The sequence below is a fragment of the Polypterus senegalus genome, chromosome 18 (assembly GCF_016835505.1).
Source record: "Polypterus senegalus isolate Bchr_013 chromosome 18, ASM1683550v1, whole genome shotgun sequence".
NCBI lineage: Eukaryota > Metazoa > Chordata > Cladistia > Polypteriformes > Polypteridae > Polypterus > Polypterus senegalus.
The window spans coordinates 73,765,249-73,786,039 of NC_053171.1; the positions used below are offsets into that span (position 1 = coordinate 73,765,249).

The window sequence follows — 20,791 nt, forward strand, 5'->3', positions numbered from 1 at the left end:
ATTATTATGCAGTACATAAAAACATAAATAAATAACATGTGGCTGACACCATTATCCAAGGCAATTTACAAAATGTAATATTGATTTCATGTTTAATTATATATACAATATTATGTTATATTATCACGCATGTGTGCCTGGGGATCACCTTCAGGGCTCAATAGAGGCAGGCAATACCATCCCAAACCAAGAGATGGTACTGTTGACCCCTGTCCTTTCTTTTCCACCAGAAACACTGAGAAGACAACCAGTGAGGGCGTTTGTCCTCACCCACATCTCCCAGATAAGGCCTCATCCCTTCTAGGTGGCACACCATAAAAACAGAGATGCCTGGAAGGAGGAATTTAATTTCAGACTGGTCGGAGCTCCTAAATGACCTAACTATTTAAGCTCAATTCTTTGCTAAATGCCAGAACTTGCCTGTTTTCTGTTGTGTCTTGTGCATTTAAACCTTTTTCTTTTGGTTTCTGTTAAACAAGGTTGATCAGATGGCACCCCAACTGTTCCCTGTTGACTCTTAGCATCCTTTAGATTAAATAATATGAAATCAAACAAATCACCAGGCCCAGATAATATTTATCCTCGTGTTCTTAAGGAGGCTAGTGAGTACATATATAAACCCTTGACACATATTTTTAGGAAGTCACTGTGCACTGGAGAGATTCCGAAGGACTGGAAAATGGCAAATATCATCCCATTATATAAAAAGGGTGACAGGGCAGATCCAAGTAACTATAGGCCAGTAAGCCTAACATGCATCACAGGAAAATTAATGGAAGGAATTATTAAGGATAAGATTGAGCAACACATGGCAAGGACAGGAGTTATTAGGAACAGTCAGCATGGGTTCAGAAGAGGGAGGTCGTGTTTTACTAACATGCTGGAATTCTATAAGGAGGCAACAAAAGGATACGATCAAAGTGGAGCTTATGATATTATTTATCTGGACTTTCAGAAAGCATTTGATGAGGTGCCACATGAGAGGTAAGCATCAAATTAAAAGAAGTGGGAGTTCAGGGTGATGTTTTTAGATGGGTACAGAATTGGCTCAGACACAGGAAGCAGAGGGTGATGGTGCGAGGAACTCAGCAGAACTGGCTGATGTTAAGAGTGGTGACCAGCAGGGGTCAGTGCTAGGGCCGCTGCTATTTTTATTATACATAAATGATTTAGATAGGAATATAAGTAACAAGCTGGTTAAGTTTGCAGATGATACCATGATAGGAGGATTAGCAGATAATTTGGAATCCGTTATATCATTACAGAAGGACTTGGATAGCATACAGAATTGGGCAGATTTGTGGCAGATGAAATTTAATGTCAGTAAATGTAAAGTATTACACATAGGAAGTAAAAATGTTAGGTTTGAATACACAATGGGCGGTCGGAAAATCAAGAGTACACCTTATGAGACTCTAAGCTATCGACTTTCAGACAGTGCTCAGAAGCCATTAAGAAGGCTAACAGAATGTCAGGTTATATAGCGCCCTGACGTGTGGAGTACAAGTCCAAGGAGGTGCTGCTCAACCTTTATAATCCACTGGTGAGGCCTCATCTTGAGTACTGTGTGCAGTTTTGGTCTCCAAGCTACAAAAAGGACATAGCAGTGCTAGAAAAGGTCCAGAGAAGAGCGACTAGGCTGATTCAGGGCTACAGGGGATGAATTATGAAGAAAGATTAAAAGAGCTGAGCCTTTACAGTTTAAGCAAAAGAAGATTAAGAGGTGACCTGATTGAAGTGTTTAAAATAATGAAGGGAATTAGTCCAGTGGATCGAGACTGTTATGTTAAAATGAGTTCATCAAGAACACGGGGACACAGTTTGACACTTGTTAAGGGTAAATTTCATGCAAATGTTAGGAAGTTTTTCTTTGCAAAGAGAACCACAGACACTTAGTAGTGGGGAAGACAGTAAGACTTTAAGGACCTTCAAAATTCAACGTGATGTTATTTTGGGAGAATTGGGTGGATAGCCTGTTCTCGTCTAGAGGTGACCTGATTGAAGTGTTTAAAATTATGAATGGAATTAGTACAGTGGATTGAGACTGTTATTTTAAAATTAGTTCATCAAGAACACGGCGACACAGTTGGAAACTTTTTAAGGGTAAATTTTGCACAAACATTAGGAAGTTTTTCTTTACACAAAGACCGATAGACACTTGGAATAAGCTACCAAGTAGTGTGGTAGACAGTAAGACGTTAGGGACTTTCAAAACTGGACTTGATGTTTTCTTGGAGGAAATAAGTGGATAGGACTGGCGAGCTTTGTTGGGCTAAATGGCCTGTTCTCGTCTAGAGTGCTCTAATGTTCTAATGTTTAGGCGATTGTAATGTATATAAGACAGTTGGAGCAAAGGCAGGATAGTTGATTTGATTAACTTGCTTACGTTCACATAGTCAGAGGCCGGGATTTAACTAGCAATGTTTTGGTTCTAAACAAGTCATAGGAACTGATAGTAAATGGAGAACCAGGCTATTGTGATTTGCAAAAAAAAAGAATAATTTCAAACTAACATAGATCGAAAATTGTGATTTTCATATCTAGTCTTGCTTTCTTGTTCTTTTCTCACTCATTTACATATCTTTTAATCACCCATAAATGAACCCAGAGTAGCACACTGACTGGAGATGATTTAGTAAGTTCAGGTCCAGAAGGTCCAGAAAAGTGCAAAACATTTGAGCCAATCATTCCATAAATTCTCATCAAATTTGGTTCCAGGTGCTGTCTTTTGTAATGAAATAAAATTAACTGCCGCGGCCCCCTATAGGCGATACAAGTAAATGAATCCATTCCTCCATTGATTATTTAGTCTGCTTATTAAGTTCAAGGTTGCACTGCTTACAATCCAATTATGGGGTCTGTCAGCCACAAAACTGGAATCAACACTGGATGGAAGACAAGCCTAGCTTGAACTCTTTGTGCCTTCTGGTATAAACCATTCATTAGCAAATTAATAGTAACCTTAAGTCAATGGAACGAGCACTTGAAAAGTCTGAAAGATTAAACACTGATATATAAACACAAACATTACTTCATGATGCGCAGCACTTGGGATCTTATATCATTTAATTGTCCCTGTATGTTTGGCAGAGACTCATAAAATCACGGTCACAATTGAGTCCATGTGTTTATATTATATAAAAAAATCCTTCAATGCGACAAGACTTTTTGGAGACGAGACTTATTGGAAAAGAGATTTTTTCAAGTCCCGCGAGATGAGACTTTTGCCTTGTGATTTTTTCAAGTCACTCCCCCCTCTCAAACATTTTCAAGACCCCGGTCCTCTCAACTCTGTGATCCTGCAACAATTAAAGCTATGACAAGTTCAATTTCGAGGAAACCATAATTTGGTCAGGTGTATATTTATGATCATGGAGAAGCGATGCAAAATAGAATCGAAAGAGTTAAACAGTTGGATGTATTAGAAATGATACAGCCAATAATGGATACAAATCTATACGTCCAAAAGTATTGAATTTTATGAGAAATTTATCTGCAATTTCTATATGAATCCAAAAGATCATGGTCGCATTTATAATAAACCAACACGTGACGAATTGTAAGCGATAACAGTTTCGAAAGACGGAGATATGAAAGACAGAGTTGATATTTGTGTTTATCCAAAAGCAAAGCATGATTTGTCATTTTTGTCTAATAAATCGCCTCAATCCGATCCTTTACTCATTCCTTTGCTTTTCCCTGATGGTGAAACAGGATGGTCGTATAATATAAAACACACGAAATCAGATAAACGAATCACACCCAAACAATATTTCGAGTGAAAATTAGCGATATGTCCCAAAGTAATTAACCCACTTCTGTCATCTCAATGTCTATCGCAACATTACATTACTAATGCTTATCTAAAAGTCAAAGGTAATGGTCTCTAATTTATTAAATCGAATCAAGCAAAACTTAGAACAGAACATATGCAAGGTCTCATTGATCACGTTCAAAATTCAAATATCAATAGTTCAGACAAATTCAAAATAAGTAAAGCAGTAATATTACCATCATCACATCAAGGCAGTCCAAGAGCATTGCAACAGTTATATCATGATGCAATGGCAATATCCAGAACTATCGGTCGGCCAGATTTATTTATTACAATGACCTGCAATCCACAGTGGAAAGAAATTTGTCAATTCTTGAGAACAATGCCATTGACTACAATGGATCTGGATATTCCGACTTTCTTAAGTAGACAGTTTTATCCAAAAGCCTTAGTTTTATTGAAAGAACTCAAAACGGTGCTCAGTCAAATCAGAGCATACATTTCCACGATCGAATTTCAAAAATGGGGTTTGCCTCACATGCATTAATTGGTTACTTTGCAAAATTAATTATTAACTGCTGATGATGTAGATAGGGTTGTCTTTGCTGAAATTCCAAACAGAGAAACCTATCCTGAATTATGGTATTATTATATTATCTCACAGACCTCATTTAAAAATTCAGTGTGTTGGGACTCAAAAGAAAAAAAGTGTTAAAAGGTTATTAGAGAGAAAGAAACGAAGAAGAAAAGTTAATTCCAAATATTGTTTTTACTGAAGTTTTAAACTAAAAGTGAAATTTTAAAAAGTATTTGAGAGTTAATATCAATGACAAACAGAATGAAAATGTATAATGCAACAAACACCTCTAACGCAACATGAAACATAATTTTCTTTCAATTGATTACGTTTTACTATTTTTAACTATGGTTAATTACTCACTGAAGTGTAAACTAGTTAGTTCTATAATGTATATGTAACAGTTCCCATGAAAATAACAATCTCTTTAAATTGTACATCCGGTTACCCATACCCAGGGGTGGCGAGCAAAGCGAGCAGGGGGCAGAGCCCCCTAGTAGTATATAGTATACAGTATTTACAGTACAAAATATAGCTAGAAAAGCTATTTGGTCAGTGAGTTGAAGATGTGGACTTAGTGTCTGCAAGTCCAGTGACCCAGCTAGTACAGCACATAACTTTACTTAGGAACTTGAATTCATTCTAATATAATTCCAGCATACAGTATGTGATACTCCAGATTATATACAGTAATTGATAGGGCAGTCATGGCTGTGTAGTAGGCACGTCAGTTCTTTCTGTCTCTGTTTGTTCTTCTTATCATATGTTCTTTGGATGTTTAGGTAAGTTTTCTCCCACACGTGCTATTCTCGTCTACTAGCACATCAGAAGAATGCCTGTGTGTCAATATGTTCATTAGGGTTTTATGTCCTTTGTCTCCTGCCATGTACTCAGCTGGTAGGCCTCCCCACACCAAACAGCTTTCTGTTTTCATACAGTGGTGAAGTCTTGTAACCATTTTATAAACAACACACTTTACATGCAATTATTATTTCACATATACTGTATGGGGCGGCATGGTGGCGCAGTGGTAGTGCTACTGCCTCGCAGTTAGGAGACCTGGGTTCGCTTCCCGGGTCCTCCCTGCGTGGAGTTTGCATGTTCTCCCTGTGTCTGAGTAGGTTTCCTCCCAAAGGCAATGCAGTTTAGGTGGATTGGCGATTCTAAATTGTCCTTGGTGTGTGTGTGTGTCCTGTGGTGGGTTGGCACCCTGCCTGGGATTGGTTCCTGCCTTGTGCCCTGTGTTGGCTGGGATTGGCTCCAGAACACCCCTGTGTTTGGATTCAACGGGATGGAAAATGGATGGATGGGTGGATATATACTGCATGTGTTTATGCATTTTTGACCATTCAATCACCCAATACTGAACCCATTTCAATCCAGTTGATGTTCAAGGAGGCTGAATTCTAACCTGACAGTAGGTAGGAACCAACTCTTAATGGGCCAAACGTTCATTGCTGGGCACACTTGAACACTCCCACTCTTTTGCTCATTCTGGGCCTGTTTAGAGTCACCAATGAACATAACTTGAATATTTCTGGAATGTGGCAGAAACCAATCCTAGATGGGTGCCAGTCAATTGCAGGACTCATTTACTTACACATCTAAACATCTGGATTTGTTTCTTCATACTGGGCCTACCTAACAAGCATGCTTTTAGAACGTGACAGAAATCTTGTTCAGACTTGGGGAAAACACAGAATCTTAGCACAGCCAATGGTCAATTTAAAATTGGTCATAAACTATCTACTTGTTTAGCATGTAGAGTGGAGCTGCTGCACGTCACTGTAATGTTAGTGAATTAGCGGCATTCACTGTTTAATGCAGGGGTGCTCGCTTCAGGTGCTCAGGATCAACAGCGTTGGCAGGTTCTTTTTATCAACCCTTTAATTGAATTAGATGTTTAATCAACTTCTTTTTTTGCTGATTTAGGCACACATGTCTAGTTCAGGGGAGTTCAATCTTGGCAGGTAGTCCTGAATAGAGATATTTACTTTGGAATTTCATTGCAAACTGTCTGTTATTTAGAGCCTGGTGCTGCTTTGAATTTACCATGGTCATTTGGAAGCTTTCCAGAATTGTTATTTACTTGGGAAATAATGTGGTAAATACACTCACCGGCCACTTTATTAGGTACACCTGTTCAACTGCTTCAAATATCTAATCAGCCAATCACATGGCAGCACCTCAATGCATTTCGGCATGTAGACATTGTCAAGACAACCCTGCTGAAGTTCAAACCAAGCATCAAAATGGGGACAAAGGTGATTGAAATGACTCTGAACATGGCAAGTTGTTGGTGCCAGATGGGCTGGTCTGAGTATTTCAGAAACTGCTGATCTACTGGGATTTACACGCACAACCATTCTCTAGGGTTAATAGAGAATGGTCCAAAAAAGGGAAAATATCCAGTGAGCGGCAGTCCTCAGGGTGAAAATGCCTTGCTGATGCCAGAGATCAGAGGAGAATGGCCAGACTGGTTTGAGCTGCAAGAAAGGCAATGGTCACTCATATAACTAATTGTTACAACTGAGGTATGCAGAACAGCATCTCTGAACACACAACACATCAAACCTTGAAGTAGATGGGCTACAGCAGCAGGAGAGCTCATTGGCTGCCACTCCTGTCAGATAAAAGCAACTGAGGCTACAATTTGCACAGGCTCATCAAAACTGGACAATAGAAGATTGGAAAAATGTTGTCTGGTCTGATGAGTCTCAATTTCCGCTGTGACATTCAGATGGTAGGGTCAGAATTTGGAGTCAGCAACATGAAAGCATGGATGCATCCTGCATTGTATCAACTTTTCAGGCTGGTGATGGTGGTCATGTAATGGTGTGGAGAATATTTTCTTAGCACACTTTGGGACCCTCAGTACCAACTGAGCATTGTTTAAATGCCACGGCCTACCTGAGTATTGTTGCTGACCATGTGCATCCCTTTATGACCACAGTGTACCCATCTTCTGATGGCTACTTCCAGCAGGATAACCTGCCATGTCACAAAGCTCAAATCACCTCAAACTGGTTTCTTGAACATGACAACAAGTTCACTAGACTCAAATGGCCTCCACCATCGTCAGATCTCAATCCAATAGAGCACCTTTGGGATGCTCATGGATTTGCATCATGGATGTGCAGCTGACAAATCTGCAGCAACTGCATTATGCTATCATGTCACTATGGACCTAAATCCCTGAGGAATGTTTCCAGCACCTTATTGAATTTATGTCATTAGAGATTTATGGCAGTTCTGAAGGTTAAAGGGGATCCAACTCTTACTAGCATGATGTACCAAATAAAGTGGCCAGTGAGTGTACATGGTATTTTTATTCAGTTTAGTATTTTATTTCAGCCATATATACAATAGATATAAGTGTGTGTTAGGCTAATTGATCCTGTGTGAGGGAGAATGGCTTGTTTGTGTAAATGTTGCCTGCTTTGCTCTGGCTTCCAGTTCTGTACTGGTTCCTGTATCGCAGATGATGTTTCGGGATTATGATGATTAAAGGATGGGTATGTTTGTGATAGTTCAAGGTTTTAAAAGTGAGCTTTATAGGAACAAAATTATATGACTTGGATTTATCATTTGTGGATGCAGAATTAATCACATTTTTCAATATGCATTTTCTTATAGGCCTGTCACTGACTACTCAGAAGAAGACTTGACATCTATTGTGCTTGTTTAATAGTCATTCATCCATCTATCCATCTTTGGTAGGGCCCAGTTGAGTTGAAGCGTACCCCGGGAACATCAGGCATAAAGTAGAAACCAAGCCAGGACAGGAGGGCAATCCTTTATAGAGCACACACCAATGCCCATTCCCATTTGGACAAGTTAGGGTCACCAATCAGCCTACACACAAGCCATTAGGCTGTAGAAAGAACACCAAAATACCTGAACATCAGTCCACACTGACTGCTTGTTTAATGCTGATTTACTGTCTAACTGTTTACCAAACATGTGGTTTCACACCTCGGGGGGCCCAGGCTCATTTTCCAACTCTATGATTATGTGAAGTTTGTCATGTGAGTGTCGTCCATGTCGGAGTTGTTTATGTAAGATCACTCTAAATAGGCAGTGGGTATTCTTGTTTCAGCCTATATGTGATGGCCTTGCATTCTGTCCAAGTATTAGTCCTGTCTAGTGTCCATTGTTACTTGTTTGGAGGAAGAGATCACTTACAATATACCATATTAAGCCAAAGATGAGCAGTTGCCACAATGTTTTCAGTTCATTTGGATTTAAAACATGTGATGGACAATAGACAACAGCTTGTCAATTCACACTCCACATGATAAATTCTTCTAACCCTAACTAGCTATTTGCTACCATCAGACGGTTAAAAGGTTTAGATTGTAAAAGTCTGACAGTATCTGAACTAATAGAGTGACATGCCAACATCGACCACCTTCCCCTGGTTACAGGGGGTTCTAATTGAACTGAACTCATAATTAGACTTATTTTTGTATTTCTCCTCTGAGATTGTGGATTCACATAAGAACATAAAAAGTCTGACAGACAAGAGGGGATCATTCAGTCTATTGAGGTTGTCATGTAATTAACAGTCGAACCAGTGTCCCATCCAGATAGTTTTTAAAGCTGTCATAGTCTCCATTTATGCTACATGGCATAGTACAAACAGTATTTGTTCCAGACGTCTATAGCTTCTTGTGTTAAAAAAAAAAAAAACCCAAAAAAACACAAAACTCCTTTCAGGATTTCTTCTTGAACACATTTCCGCTTAGTCTCCACTCTTTGTCCTGAAGTATATGTTTCACAATAAGCCTTCAGTGTGAAATTGAGCAAACTTGTATCCTAATCTCAAAATATTTGTTCTGACACTCTGCTGTAACAGACCTTTTACAATTTTGCATTTTTGTTGAAATTTAAGCAACATGTCTCTGTTCCTCCTGTACAGTGTCTGGTGATAACAAATGGTGTAGTAATAACTGATGCAACAATGAGGCCTTACAAAATGCGTCCATTTTCCCCAAATAAAGCTCTTCTCCCAAGCTGATCGATTTTTTGTGTTTTTCTCTTCTGACAGGAGATTATGAAGACCTACAGTTAAAAGTTCATATGATGGTGCTAGAAAGTTTATGAATGTTCTCTCTTTCTTTATATATATGACAAAGAATGTGCTCAGATATTTATATAAGTTATAAAACTAGATAAAAGGAAGTTATTGAGGAATATGATCCAATGTTACATATTTGTGTGTGAAAAAGTATGTTAGCCCATAAAATTAGCAGTTCATTTTTAAGGGGAATTTAGTCAAGTGTTTGAATGGATGGGGATGACAACCAGGTGTAAGTATTTTTTGTTCTTTATTTCGTCTTATACAATTTCTTGTATTAGGAATTTGTTAGTTTTCGCATACCCCTTGGGGGTCAGAGCACAGGGTCAGCTATTGTACAGCACGCCTGGGGCAATTACAGGTTAAGGGTCTTGCTCAAGGGCCCAGCAGAGGAGGATCTCTTTTGACAGTGATGGGGATTCGAACCGACAACCTTCGGGATACCAGCGCAAATCCTTAACCTCAACGATGATGTGATAACCGATAAGAATTTGTTTCAAACTCTCATCCTAGTTTTCTTTTCTGTCTACTTAACTCTGTACAACATGTTTTTACTGCTTCACAGAGTCAAAATATTAAGTGAAAATGAAATGCCTACCAAGTTGCCTGCCTGAGCCAAAAAACAATGACCTCTAGGAAAAGGAGTAAAAAGAGTTTCCTAGCTGAAACTTTTATTGTGGTCAATTTTCCGAAAGGTACAGTAGCTTCCAAATGGGACAATTCAGAGATAACTTTGTTAGCCTAACCTGCCAAATTGTGACTTAACAATTGTGTTCAATTTAAAAATATACAATATAAAAAAATAGTAATCAGCTTTACTATAGATAGAATTTGCTAGTTGCATGTTATTTGAAACAATGCAATATCTGATAATATGTTTCCTTTTTATTAATTATTTTATTTCATGAACAAAATGATACCCTAATTACTTTTTCTGCACATTTTACAGCCAAGCAACAGAAATCTCAAATTTTTACCAATGCTCCAACAGGAAATGAACTGGTAAGTTTGACGTCACAAAATGTGATTACGAAAATTCCTATATTGCATGAACAAATAAAGGCGAAATTCCCAGTCTGGTAAAGAACACGTCTGTTTAAAATCAGGAGTTAAATATATATTTAAATACAGTGCATCTGGAAAGTATTCACAGCGCATCACTTTTTCCACATTTTATGTTACAGCCTTATTCCAAAATGGATTTAATTCATTTTTTTCCTCAGAATTCTACACACAACACCCCATAATGACAACATGAAAAAAGTTTACTTGAAGTTTTTGCAAATTTATTAAAAATAAAAAAACTGAGAAATCACATGTACATAAGTATTCACAGCCTTTGCTCAATACTTTGTCGATGCACCTTTGGCAGCAATTACAGCCTCAAGTCTTTTTGAATATGATGCCACAAGCTTGGCACACCTATCCTTGGCCAGTTTCGCCCATTCCTCTTTGCAGCACCTCTCAAGCTCCATCAGGTTGGATGGGAAGCGTCGTGCACAGCCATTTTAAGATCTCTCCAGAGATGTTCAATCGGATTCAAGTCTGGGCTCTGGCTGGGCCACTCAAGGACATTCACAGAGTTGTCCTGAAGCCACTCCTTTGATATCTTGGCTGTGTGCTTAGGGTCGTTGTCCTGCTGAAAGATGAACCGTCACCCCAGTCTGAGGTCAAGAGCGCTCTGGAGCAGGTTTTCATCCAGGATGTCTCTGTACATTGCTGCAGTCATCTTTCCCTTTATCCTGACTAGTCTCCCAGTTCCTGCCGCTGAAAAACATCCCACAGCATGATGCTGCCACCACCATGCTTCACTGTAGGGATGGTATTGGCCTGGTGATGAGCGGTGCCTGGTTTCCTCCAAACGTGACGCCTGGCATTCACACCAAAGAGTTCAATCTTTGTCTCATCAGACCAGAGAATTTTGTTTCTCATGGTCTGAGTCCTTCAGGTGCCTTTTGGCAAACTCCAGGCGGGCTGCCATGTGCCTTTTACTAAGGAGTGGCTTCCGTCTGGCCACTCTACCATACAGGCCTGATTGGTGGATTGCTGCAGAGATGGTTGTCCTTCTGGAAGGTTCTCCTCTCTCCACAGAGGACCTCTGGAGCTCTGACAGAGTGACCATTGGGTTCTTGGTCACCTCCTGACTAAGGCCCTTCTCCCCGATCACTCAGTTTAGATGGCCGGCCAGCTCTAGGAAGAGTCCTGGTGGTTTCAACTTCTTCCACTTACAGATGATGGAGGCCACTGTGCTCATTGGGACCTTCAAAGCAGCAGAAATTTTTCTGTAACCTTCCCCAGATTTGTGCCTCGAGACAATCCTGTCTCGGAGGTCTACAGACAATTCCTTTGACTTCATGCTTGGTTTGTGCTCTGACATGAACTGTCAACTGTGGGACCTTATATAGACAGGTGTGTGCCTTTCCAAATCATGTCCAATCAACTGAATTTACCACAGGTGGACTCCAATGAAGCTGCAGAAACATCTCAAGGATGATCAGGGGAAACAGGATGCACCTGAGCTCAATTTTGAGCTTCATGGCAAAGGCTGTGAATACTTATGTACATGTGCTTTCTCAGTTTTTTATTTTTAATAAATTTGCAAAACCTCAAGTAAACTTTTTCATGTGTCATTATGGGGTGTTGTGTGTAGAATTCTGAGGAAAAAAATGAATTTAATCCATTTAGGAATAAGGCTGCAACATAACAAAATGTGGAAAAAGTAATGCGTTGTGAATACTTTCCGGATGCACTGTAAATCCACAATTACAAAATTTGCTACAGTAAACCTGGAAGAGACTGGAGTAACCTTGCCATAACCCTGCCATAACACATGCTAAAGGATGACCCACTATGAGTATTTCAGGAAACCCATATTAACTAGTCAGAGCAATCTTATCAGAGACAGAGAACAAGAGAACATTTAATTAATTAAAAAGGTTCAAGTAATCTGTATTGTTATGTGTATGTGTTACATAATTAGTAATTTGTAAAGTCTGAATTGCATCATATATATCTATAACCTTGTTAAAGAGAAATGCGCTATATAAACAAAATGTATTATATATATATTATATATATCAAAAACTAAATTGAACTGAAACAATAGTCTAACCTTTGTCAACCCAGGCTCGAAAGGGGCTTTCGTTGTCGATGACATGGTAGAAAGTCAGTGGCAGAATGAGGAAGGGACTGTCACTGGCTGTGTCCACCTGGAAGGATACATTGCGTTGGTCCAACCTTATGGTCTCGCCTTCTTTAGTAAGTGAGGTCTGAAGCAGTTTGCCTGTCACCTGGCAGCCAATAAGCAGGCTCTTTCTCATGTTGGCCACACGAATCATAAGTGAAGGTCGTCCCTCGTAGCTGCAGATAACGGCATGGTGACTGAATTTCACAGTCTCTCCGCGCTTTTTTGGCCTGGCCAGTTTTGCTAGAAAGGTACCTGTAATGAAGATTTCTAGCACCATTGTAATCACCAGCTGAATGATGAGAAGAAGAATGGCAACCGGGCACTCCTCTGTGATACAGCGAAAGCCATAACCAATTGTGGTCTGAGATTCCAGGGAAAAGAGGAAGGCCGCAGTCAAGGTCTGCACCTGCATGACGCAAGGAGTATGATTGGAAGGTGGATCAAATTCTAGAAAAAAAAAAAACCATATATATATTGTAAACCATCTAGTTAAAAAAGTAAAAGAGAAGGACTAGAACAGAAAAAACCATTATATGCTGATGATATGGTACTGTATACATCAGACCCACAAACATCCTTACCAGTAGTCAATTTGAATAAACGTCTGCTTTTTCCAGTTGTCACGCACGCGCGAATAGGAGACCACGGACGGACCTTAAACCACTTCGGAAGACGTTCGCCGGCAGGGAGTGGCGGGGTACTAACCTTTCTCCTATTATTTCTTCCAGGAAAAAAGACACTCCACCATCATAAGCCTTCCCGCAGTACGTCTACTTATGCCCTTCCTCCGCCATCTTTCCTGACGGCGAACGTCTTCCGAAGTGGTTTAAGGTCCGTCCGCGGTCTCCTATTCACGCGTGCGTGACACAGTGAACTCTAGCACACAGTACTAGACTAGACATCCATTTATTTTATCACAACAGTTTAAATATCTAGGAGTAAACATCACAAGTAAATATAAAAAATCTTTTTCAACACAATTTTGCTATCAGCTTGGAAAAAAAATCAAACAAGATGTAAACAGATGGTCTACCACCCTCCTCATATTAGCAGGGAGAATCAGCACTATCAAGATTAACATCCTCCACCAGCTTCTTTTTCAATTTCAAAGCATCCCCATACACATTAACAAATCATTCTTTAAAATGTTAGATTCAATTACAACCTAATTTATTTGGAATCTGAAACAGCCTTACATTCAAAAGGTTACTCTACAGCAAAAAAACCTAACGCAGAAGGTGGCATGGCACTACCTAACTTTCAATTTTATTACTGAGTGGCAAATATACAGGATAAGATTTGCATTGGGTGTGACGAGGATGAACAGAATTAGAAACGAGTACATTAGAGAGTCAGCTCAAGTTGGACGGTTGGGAGACAAAGTCAGAGAGGCAAGATTGCGTTGGTTTGGACATGTGCAGAGGAGAGATGCTGGGTATATTGGGAGAAGGATGCTAAGGATAGAGCTGCCAGGAAAAAGGAAAAGAGGAAGGCCTAAGAGAAGGTTTATGGATGTGGTGAAAGAGGACATGCAGGTGCTGGGTGTAACAGAACAAGATGCAGAGGACAAAAAGATATAAAAGAAGATGATCCGCTGTGGGGACCCCTAACAGGGGCAGCCGAAAGAAGAAGAGTCAACATACCAATAATCCAATTGTACATTAATTTGGAACCAGTGCAGCTGTACATGATAATCACCTTTTCCTACCCTCTCAGACCTACACAGTATTTAATCTTTGGAAAATGTCTGGGATTGAAATACTTAGAAATTTATATATGGATAATGTCTTTGCATCTTATGAAAAATTATGTTTCAAATTTAACTTCATCAACACATTTTTTACACTATTTGCAAATCAGAAACTTTGCTAAAAGGAACCTGCCTAATTGTCCCCACCTCCCACCCATTTCTACTCTAGAAGAAATACTAATCAGTCTTGAAGACTCGGACAGAATCTCAATAATATATAAAATATATTAACGTCTCTTCCTTTCAAAGATCTTAGGGTATGGTGGGGAAAGGACATTTTACTTAATATCTCAGAAAAGGAGCGGAAGTCAGCCATGTATAGAGTACACTCTAGCTCCGTATGTGCAAAGAATTCAATCATTCAACTTAAAATATTTCATCGATCACATTTATCTCATTTAAAATAGTCCAAAATGAATCCAAGGCAAGATCCAACATGTGAATGTTGCATTTGAGCTCTGGCCTCGCTGAGCCACGTGTTTTGGAATCACACCAAAATGACATCATTCTGGACAAAAACCAGACAGCCTTGGTGTTACAATCACTCATAACCCACTGTGTTTGGTGGACTCCAGGACGGGCTTACAGTTGGAAAAGGACAAATTGATTGTATTTGCCTTCACCACATTACAAGCATGTAGACTTACCCTGCTTAAATGAAGAATCCCAGCCCACCTTTTATAAGTCAGTGGGTAACTGATGTTCCATACTATTTTAAATATGGGGAAAAAATATTCACTTAGAGAATGTGTTTAGAACTTTTTTTATAATATGGCAAGATCTAATTATTAAAATTTTGGAATAAGCAATTATATCCAAGAAAAGAACATTCTCCCTTCTTTGTTGTTTTGAAAGATTTGCTCTTGCTATTGGCTTTCCTCTCTTTCTCTCAGAGGCGGGTTGAATTCTGTTTTGTTAAGTTCGACTTGATTGTTATCTTCTTCATTGTATGAATTAGACTTGATTGTATAAAATAAAAATAAAATTTTAAAAACTTATTATTTGAAATTATTTTAATATTACATATGTTTGTGATGCTTTTATTCTTGCCTCTTACATTAGTACAGTGGTTTGTAACCTGGTGGTCATGGGGCTGCATTATACAAATATGAAAGGCATCATGTTAGGAAAAAATTAAAAAAAAAAAACCTTTACTCCTTACTACAAAATTCCTACATGTATACCATCAATAGAGGGTGGGCAACACCTATGCAAGTTCACATTGATAAAGGAAGAAATTGTTAGAAACCCTTAAATTGGCAGATTTCAACAAACAAGCACCCATCAAGACCCCACACAAAAACATACAAACCCTCACCCAACAAGTCTCCATGTACCAGAGCCACCAGGTACCACAAAACCCCAAACAGGAACCAGGTGCCTACAAATGTTGCGGAGAAGAAGAAAAACTTGTAACGCCACTGCATGTCTAGAAAAGTTGTCCACAGATCCCGCAAGTAGAGGGCACCGCGGCCGCTGATGTGATTAATACGAACGTTGCTCCTGCCATCTTTAGATAGGACACGTCTTCTACGTCGCAGGGCTGCTGTGGTATTCGAGCCTTGAGAGCCTGGGCTGCCGAGAAGTGGCTTGTGCACGTCCGTCTGGGTGGTCTGGCTGTAGAAGACCTTGGTCTGGGACGCAGCGTGAGTGGGAGACGTAGTAGACATCTTTGATCAGCTGTCGGCCAGAGAGAATTAGAACAAGTTTAGAGAGTATTACTAGCTTACCTCGAAACCTTTGTCTTCCTTACCTTGAAATGTCCGTCTTCCTTAGAGAAGTACATATTGACCCTATGACTTATGGCCTAGGAAAGGAAATGAGTTAGGTTGTAAGAGGAAAACCAAAACATGGAGGCTTAGCAAAAAAGGTCCCTGAAGAAGACCCTTCAGGCATGAACCAGAAATGAACATGATACTGAGGTGTTCTAGAATTGTCACCTTGTTTTACAGGATTTAGCAAAGGAATTAGAGTTCCATTTGAACTTCATGGGCAAATCATTTCTCCTAATATCAAACAGTTGGCCTTATTTGGGAAGGCACCTTTACAAAACTATAAAGAACCAGGGACTGCTACTCCTCATCAGTTCATGTTTAGGCATGGAGGTGCTTCCTTCTTGGAGTCCTAACTCTTATACCTGCTGGTAGTCGCTGAGGTTTGAATAAGGCCACCTGTCTAAGCGAGCCACAGGTGATTGCTTCTTAAAATCTTTCTTTGATTTCTGATAGTCAGTGAACAACTTCTAGCCATACAGTTGTAGACTTTCTGATAGCTAAGTATTTGTATTATAAGCATCACACATATATCAGATCGTGTCATAAAGGAGTACACATGAAATGTCTGATAAAATGGGCTATCTGTATTAAATTGGCTTAAATATTTAAATAAACAGCCTTTATTCTTTCTCTAGGCAGGAACAATTCAGTGCCTTTCTTCCTTCTCCGTCCTATCTTTTCTTTTGAAAATGTACTCCCCACATCCGAAAGTTCCATCACGTGAACCAGTTCAGACTGCCTGATCTTCCATCTCTCATTATCCATGTCTCCCTCTCCCGTTCTACAACTACAACACAAGCCCTTCTTGCATGTGCGCCCCCTCCTTCTACTCTGCTCAGTGAAAAGCTATCTCTCTCCAGTTACAGAGCTCTTCTCAGAGGCCTTGTGTGAGTGAGTGTGTGGGGTTCGGCAGTTACATAATTAGAGATTTCTTTGATTTCACTCATCCTACAAAGGAATGTGTTTCTTTCTTTCTCTTTTTTTGTTCCCTGTCATAAGAGAAAGTTTGATTTTTATCAGTCAGACTTGGCCATGTTAGCCTCTTCATGCTTTGTTTGTCATCTGAAAGAGAGTTCTGTGTCAGGAACTTTGTCTACCAATGATACGGGAACACTCGAGATTCTCACGATTCCCTTCGTTCAGCAGGCCAACTAAGAGATGGAAAGGCCCAATACAGCACTTGTATATATAACCAACCCCCCAAACCAATTTGTAGAATGGTCACCTTTCGTCTCCTAATTTGAGTTGGCCTTACTCACTTGTGCACCTCTTACAGGCTGCATTTTGCTAACCCCCTGTCACCCCTACCACCACCATTTTGTCTTTCTCCACGGACACTTTGATTATGGCAGACTTCTCTCTTTCTCACTCTACCTATCCCTTTTTTTTTTTCTCCTTCATTCGTACTGCCCCCCCCCTCTCTCAATCCAGGGGCGAGGACTCTAAAAGCCCCTTTTGTCCAGCTGCAGATAAAAGGAACAAAAGCTTCCACTCACAAAGCTCCTCTGTGTGTGAGGCAGTGAGAGAGGAGGCAGAGACACACAGTCCACTGACAAAGACCTCTCATTTGTATTCCACTAAGCGAAAGGACTGCCCGAACAGAGTGTAGCCAAAATTTAACTCTTCACACCTCTTTCAAGCACAAAGTCTTTGAAATCCATAGACGGCACTACATCTCTGTAGCCTGAAGAAAAAGGAGTTCTTTGGCTGGACAGGAAGTTCTGCATTTATGTCCTCTTACTCCATCTTCACACTGTGCTTTGCTCAGTGAAACTAACTGGTGGTGAGTAAGGGGAAATTAATTAAAAAAAAAATTTTTTGTGGTACAACATTTTAAGATCCTGTCCAGTCGATCAGTTCTCATTCAACTAAATATATGTATTTGATGAAGATGGCATCTGCATTTTTCAAAGCAGTGTTCATCTCGTACACAATGTTTCTCAGAGGATGGCACACTGGTGTCTCACAGTGCTACTCTATTTGCTTGGGTTACAAATTTCCCATCAGTGCCTTTGTGAAGTTTGCACATTCTCCCAATGTTTGCATTGGCCTTCTTCATTTAGTCTGGCTTCTCTCACTTTGGATTGGTCAGGAATGCGTGAGTGTGCCTTGGGATGGACTAGCGTTCACTCCAGGATAATGGAAAAGGGGGGTTAAAAAATGGATGTGCTGCACAGATACGTCATTGAGTAATTCACATGAAATGCTACAATGGCCTGACTTTCTAGGAACTGTTCCTGTCTTGTACCTGATGCTTGTTGGATAAGCTCCAGGTTCTCCACAACCTTGCGCTGCATAGGCAGAATAAAAGAAGGGCTCAAGTGTAAATTTGTTTGATATTATAATACCATTGATTCTTGTACTTTTTGCAGTTACTACTGAAATTGGCTTCACAATTCCTCCATGCAAGCCTGATTTGGATTAAGGTGGTTTGACAATATTATGTGCCGCTATTTCCTATTAATCATCTCACTTTAATTATTATACACTACTAGCTGTCCCCTTTGGCTCTGCCCATGTAGTAGTAAAACAGGACAACCTTTAAAAATCAATAAAATAATTAAAAATAATGTAATTGTGGCAAAGTGTAAGGTAGGTAGGTTCCAACGTCAAAACGTTGGCACTGTATCTGATCGTGTTCAGCTCTGACGGGAGAGCGTCTCCCGCATGTGCAGAAGAGCACATGACTGTGATATCTCTGCCAATCAGCAGCTACCCGCTAAAACACACGTAGCTCTGATCTCTCTCTCAAAAAGTCAAACGTTACTCCTTAACAATCTGTAGATGATAATGTCTGTTGAACAAACAGGTATCGCTAGCTAAGAGGAGGCAAGGTACGCTCCAACACGTGGCGAGACGTAGAGCGACTCGAATGGAGGCTGGCACGTGAGTGAGGAGGGCACTGCTCCCTCAGGTTCTCACAAATAAATCAGTACCGCATGCAAACTATGATACTTAGCTCAATGAGAGAAGCGCAAAATCAACTGGAATGTTCAAGCAAATTATAGAAAAAAAACCGATCTAAATCCGTGAAGTAGTTCTCTCATGAAAAGCGGACAAACATACAGACAGATGTTGGATTTCATATATATATATATATATATATATATATATATATATATATATACAGTATATATAGATTATGGATTGGCTTGTGCCTAATGCAGCTCATATAGGTTGCAGCTCTCCACAGTCCTGAACTGAATGATACACGTTTACGATTTCACTGATTATTAAAAGCATTTTTCAGTTAACAGCCCAGCGCACTGTCTATATTTACAAGGATTACTTTTCCCACATTCCACAAATGATATTCATTTTGATATTCTGCCTTTACACACTGCCCTGTTTTATTATTATTATTACTCAGTTATCTGTCATTACTTCCTGTAGGAAGGTGTCAGATGAGAATCAGATAAGCATTTTTCAGATTTCATTTCTTGGCACGAAACGCTGTTATTCTTTTTTGTCTGTTATTAAAGGAAATAATTTGAAGTTATTCTTAATAAAATGTTCATTAGGAGAAACACCTTGGCATGTTCACAAACAGGAACTGTGGTAATTTAACCTAATATCCAGGGTGAACAAAACTTTATTGCATATATTTCATATTTCAGCTTTTTGACTGCAGCCTGTGTTCATTTTACTGATAGCCACGAAAAACTCAAACTCTATTTATGAATAGTGAGCTACATTTTAGTTGTATTTCCTGATAGACTGTATGGGTACAGAATTAATATATCCTTCAAGGTTTCCGCAGTCTTTACTAATCCCCACTATTCTCAGTTGTCTCTACCGGTTCTTCAGTAGTGGCGATCTGCGCCACCACCACCACCACCTGATGAAGGCACCATGCAGCCCCCTATGATGATGGACTGAAGGCGGGTGTCTGTCCTCGAGATCAACTTTATCAAATAATATCACGTGAAGTGTTAAAACAAAGAGGACTGATTTACGACCATTTATGAAAGGTAAAATGCTTAGTCAGGGCTGGGTGGTCTTTTTGGCCTTTAATCTCCTGCAGATTTTATTTTTTTCTCCAACTTAACTGGAGTTTGTTTTGTTGTTTTTTTCTGTCCTCCTATCCATTTGACCTTAGCTTTTTCCTTTGTTATTTATTCTTTAATATTATTGCCTATTCTTTTCTGTTTTTCATTTCATATAACTACAAGATATTTGTCATCTTGTAAAGCACTCTGAGCTGCATTGCTTGTGTGAAAATGTGCTATATAAATAAATGTTGTTATAAACTTTAATGCACATTTTTGTACCAATGTGAGCATGACACATACTAATGGCAAAAAATAAAAAAAATTTAATCTGGAGTGGTCTCCCCTAGTCTTTCTCGTGTACTCAGATATGGAGAAGGATGTTTGGGGAGTAAATCTTTAATGTATATAATATAAAAGTATAATCAATATTTTGTGGTTTAGATAGATAGATAGATAGATAGATAGATAGATAGATAAAGTATCTATCTATCTATCTATCTATCTATCTATCTATCTAAAGCACAAAATATTGATTATACTTTTATATTATATACATTAAATAACCATCAACAACAAATCAAATCAAATTAACAACATATTGAGCAATTATTATATAAGTAAAGTTGAATAAATTGAACTCTGCAGCTGCATGAAT

The 20,791-nt window shown here is 39.3% G+C and overlaps 1 protein-coding gene across 2 annotated transcripts in view; it reads right to left on the bottom strand.

Annotated features, from left to right (window-relative positions):
• LOC120518555 (ATP-sensitive inward rectifier potassium channel 10-like) overlaps nucleotides 1–20,791 on the bottom strand; it is a 42,869-nt gene that overhangs the window by 7,140 nt on the left and 14,938 nt on the right. For both annotated transcript variants that reach the window (XM_039741413.1, XM_039741412.1), the window contains exons 3-4: nucleotides 15,688–16,049; nucleotides 12,545–13,066 (exon numbers count right to left, since the gene is read on the bottom strand). In XM_039741413.1, the coding sequence (XP_039597347.1) occupies nucleotides 12,545–13,066; nucleotides 15,688–16,039 (874 nt within the window). In that variant the 5' untranslated portion in view covers nucleotides 16,040–16,049. The remainder of the gene's footprint in view (nucleotides 1–12,544; nucleotides 13,067–15,687; nucleotides 16,050–20,791) is intronic.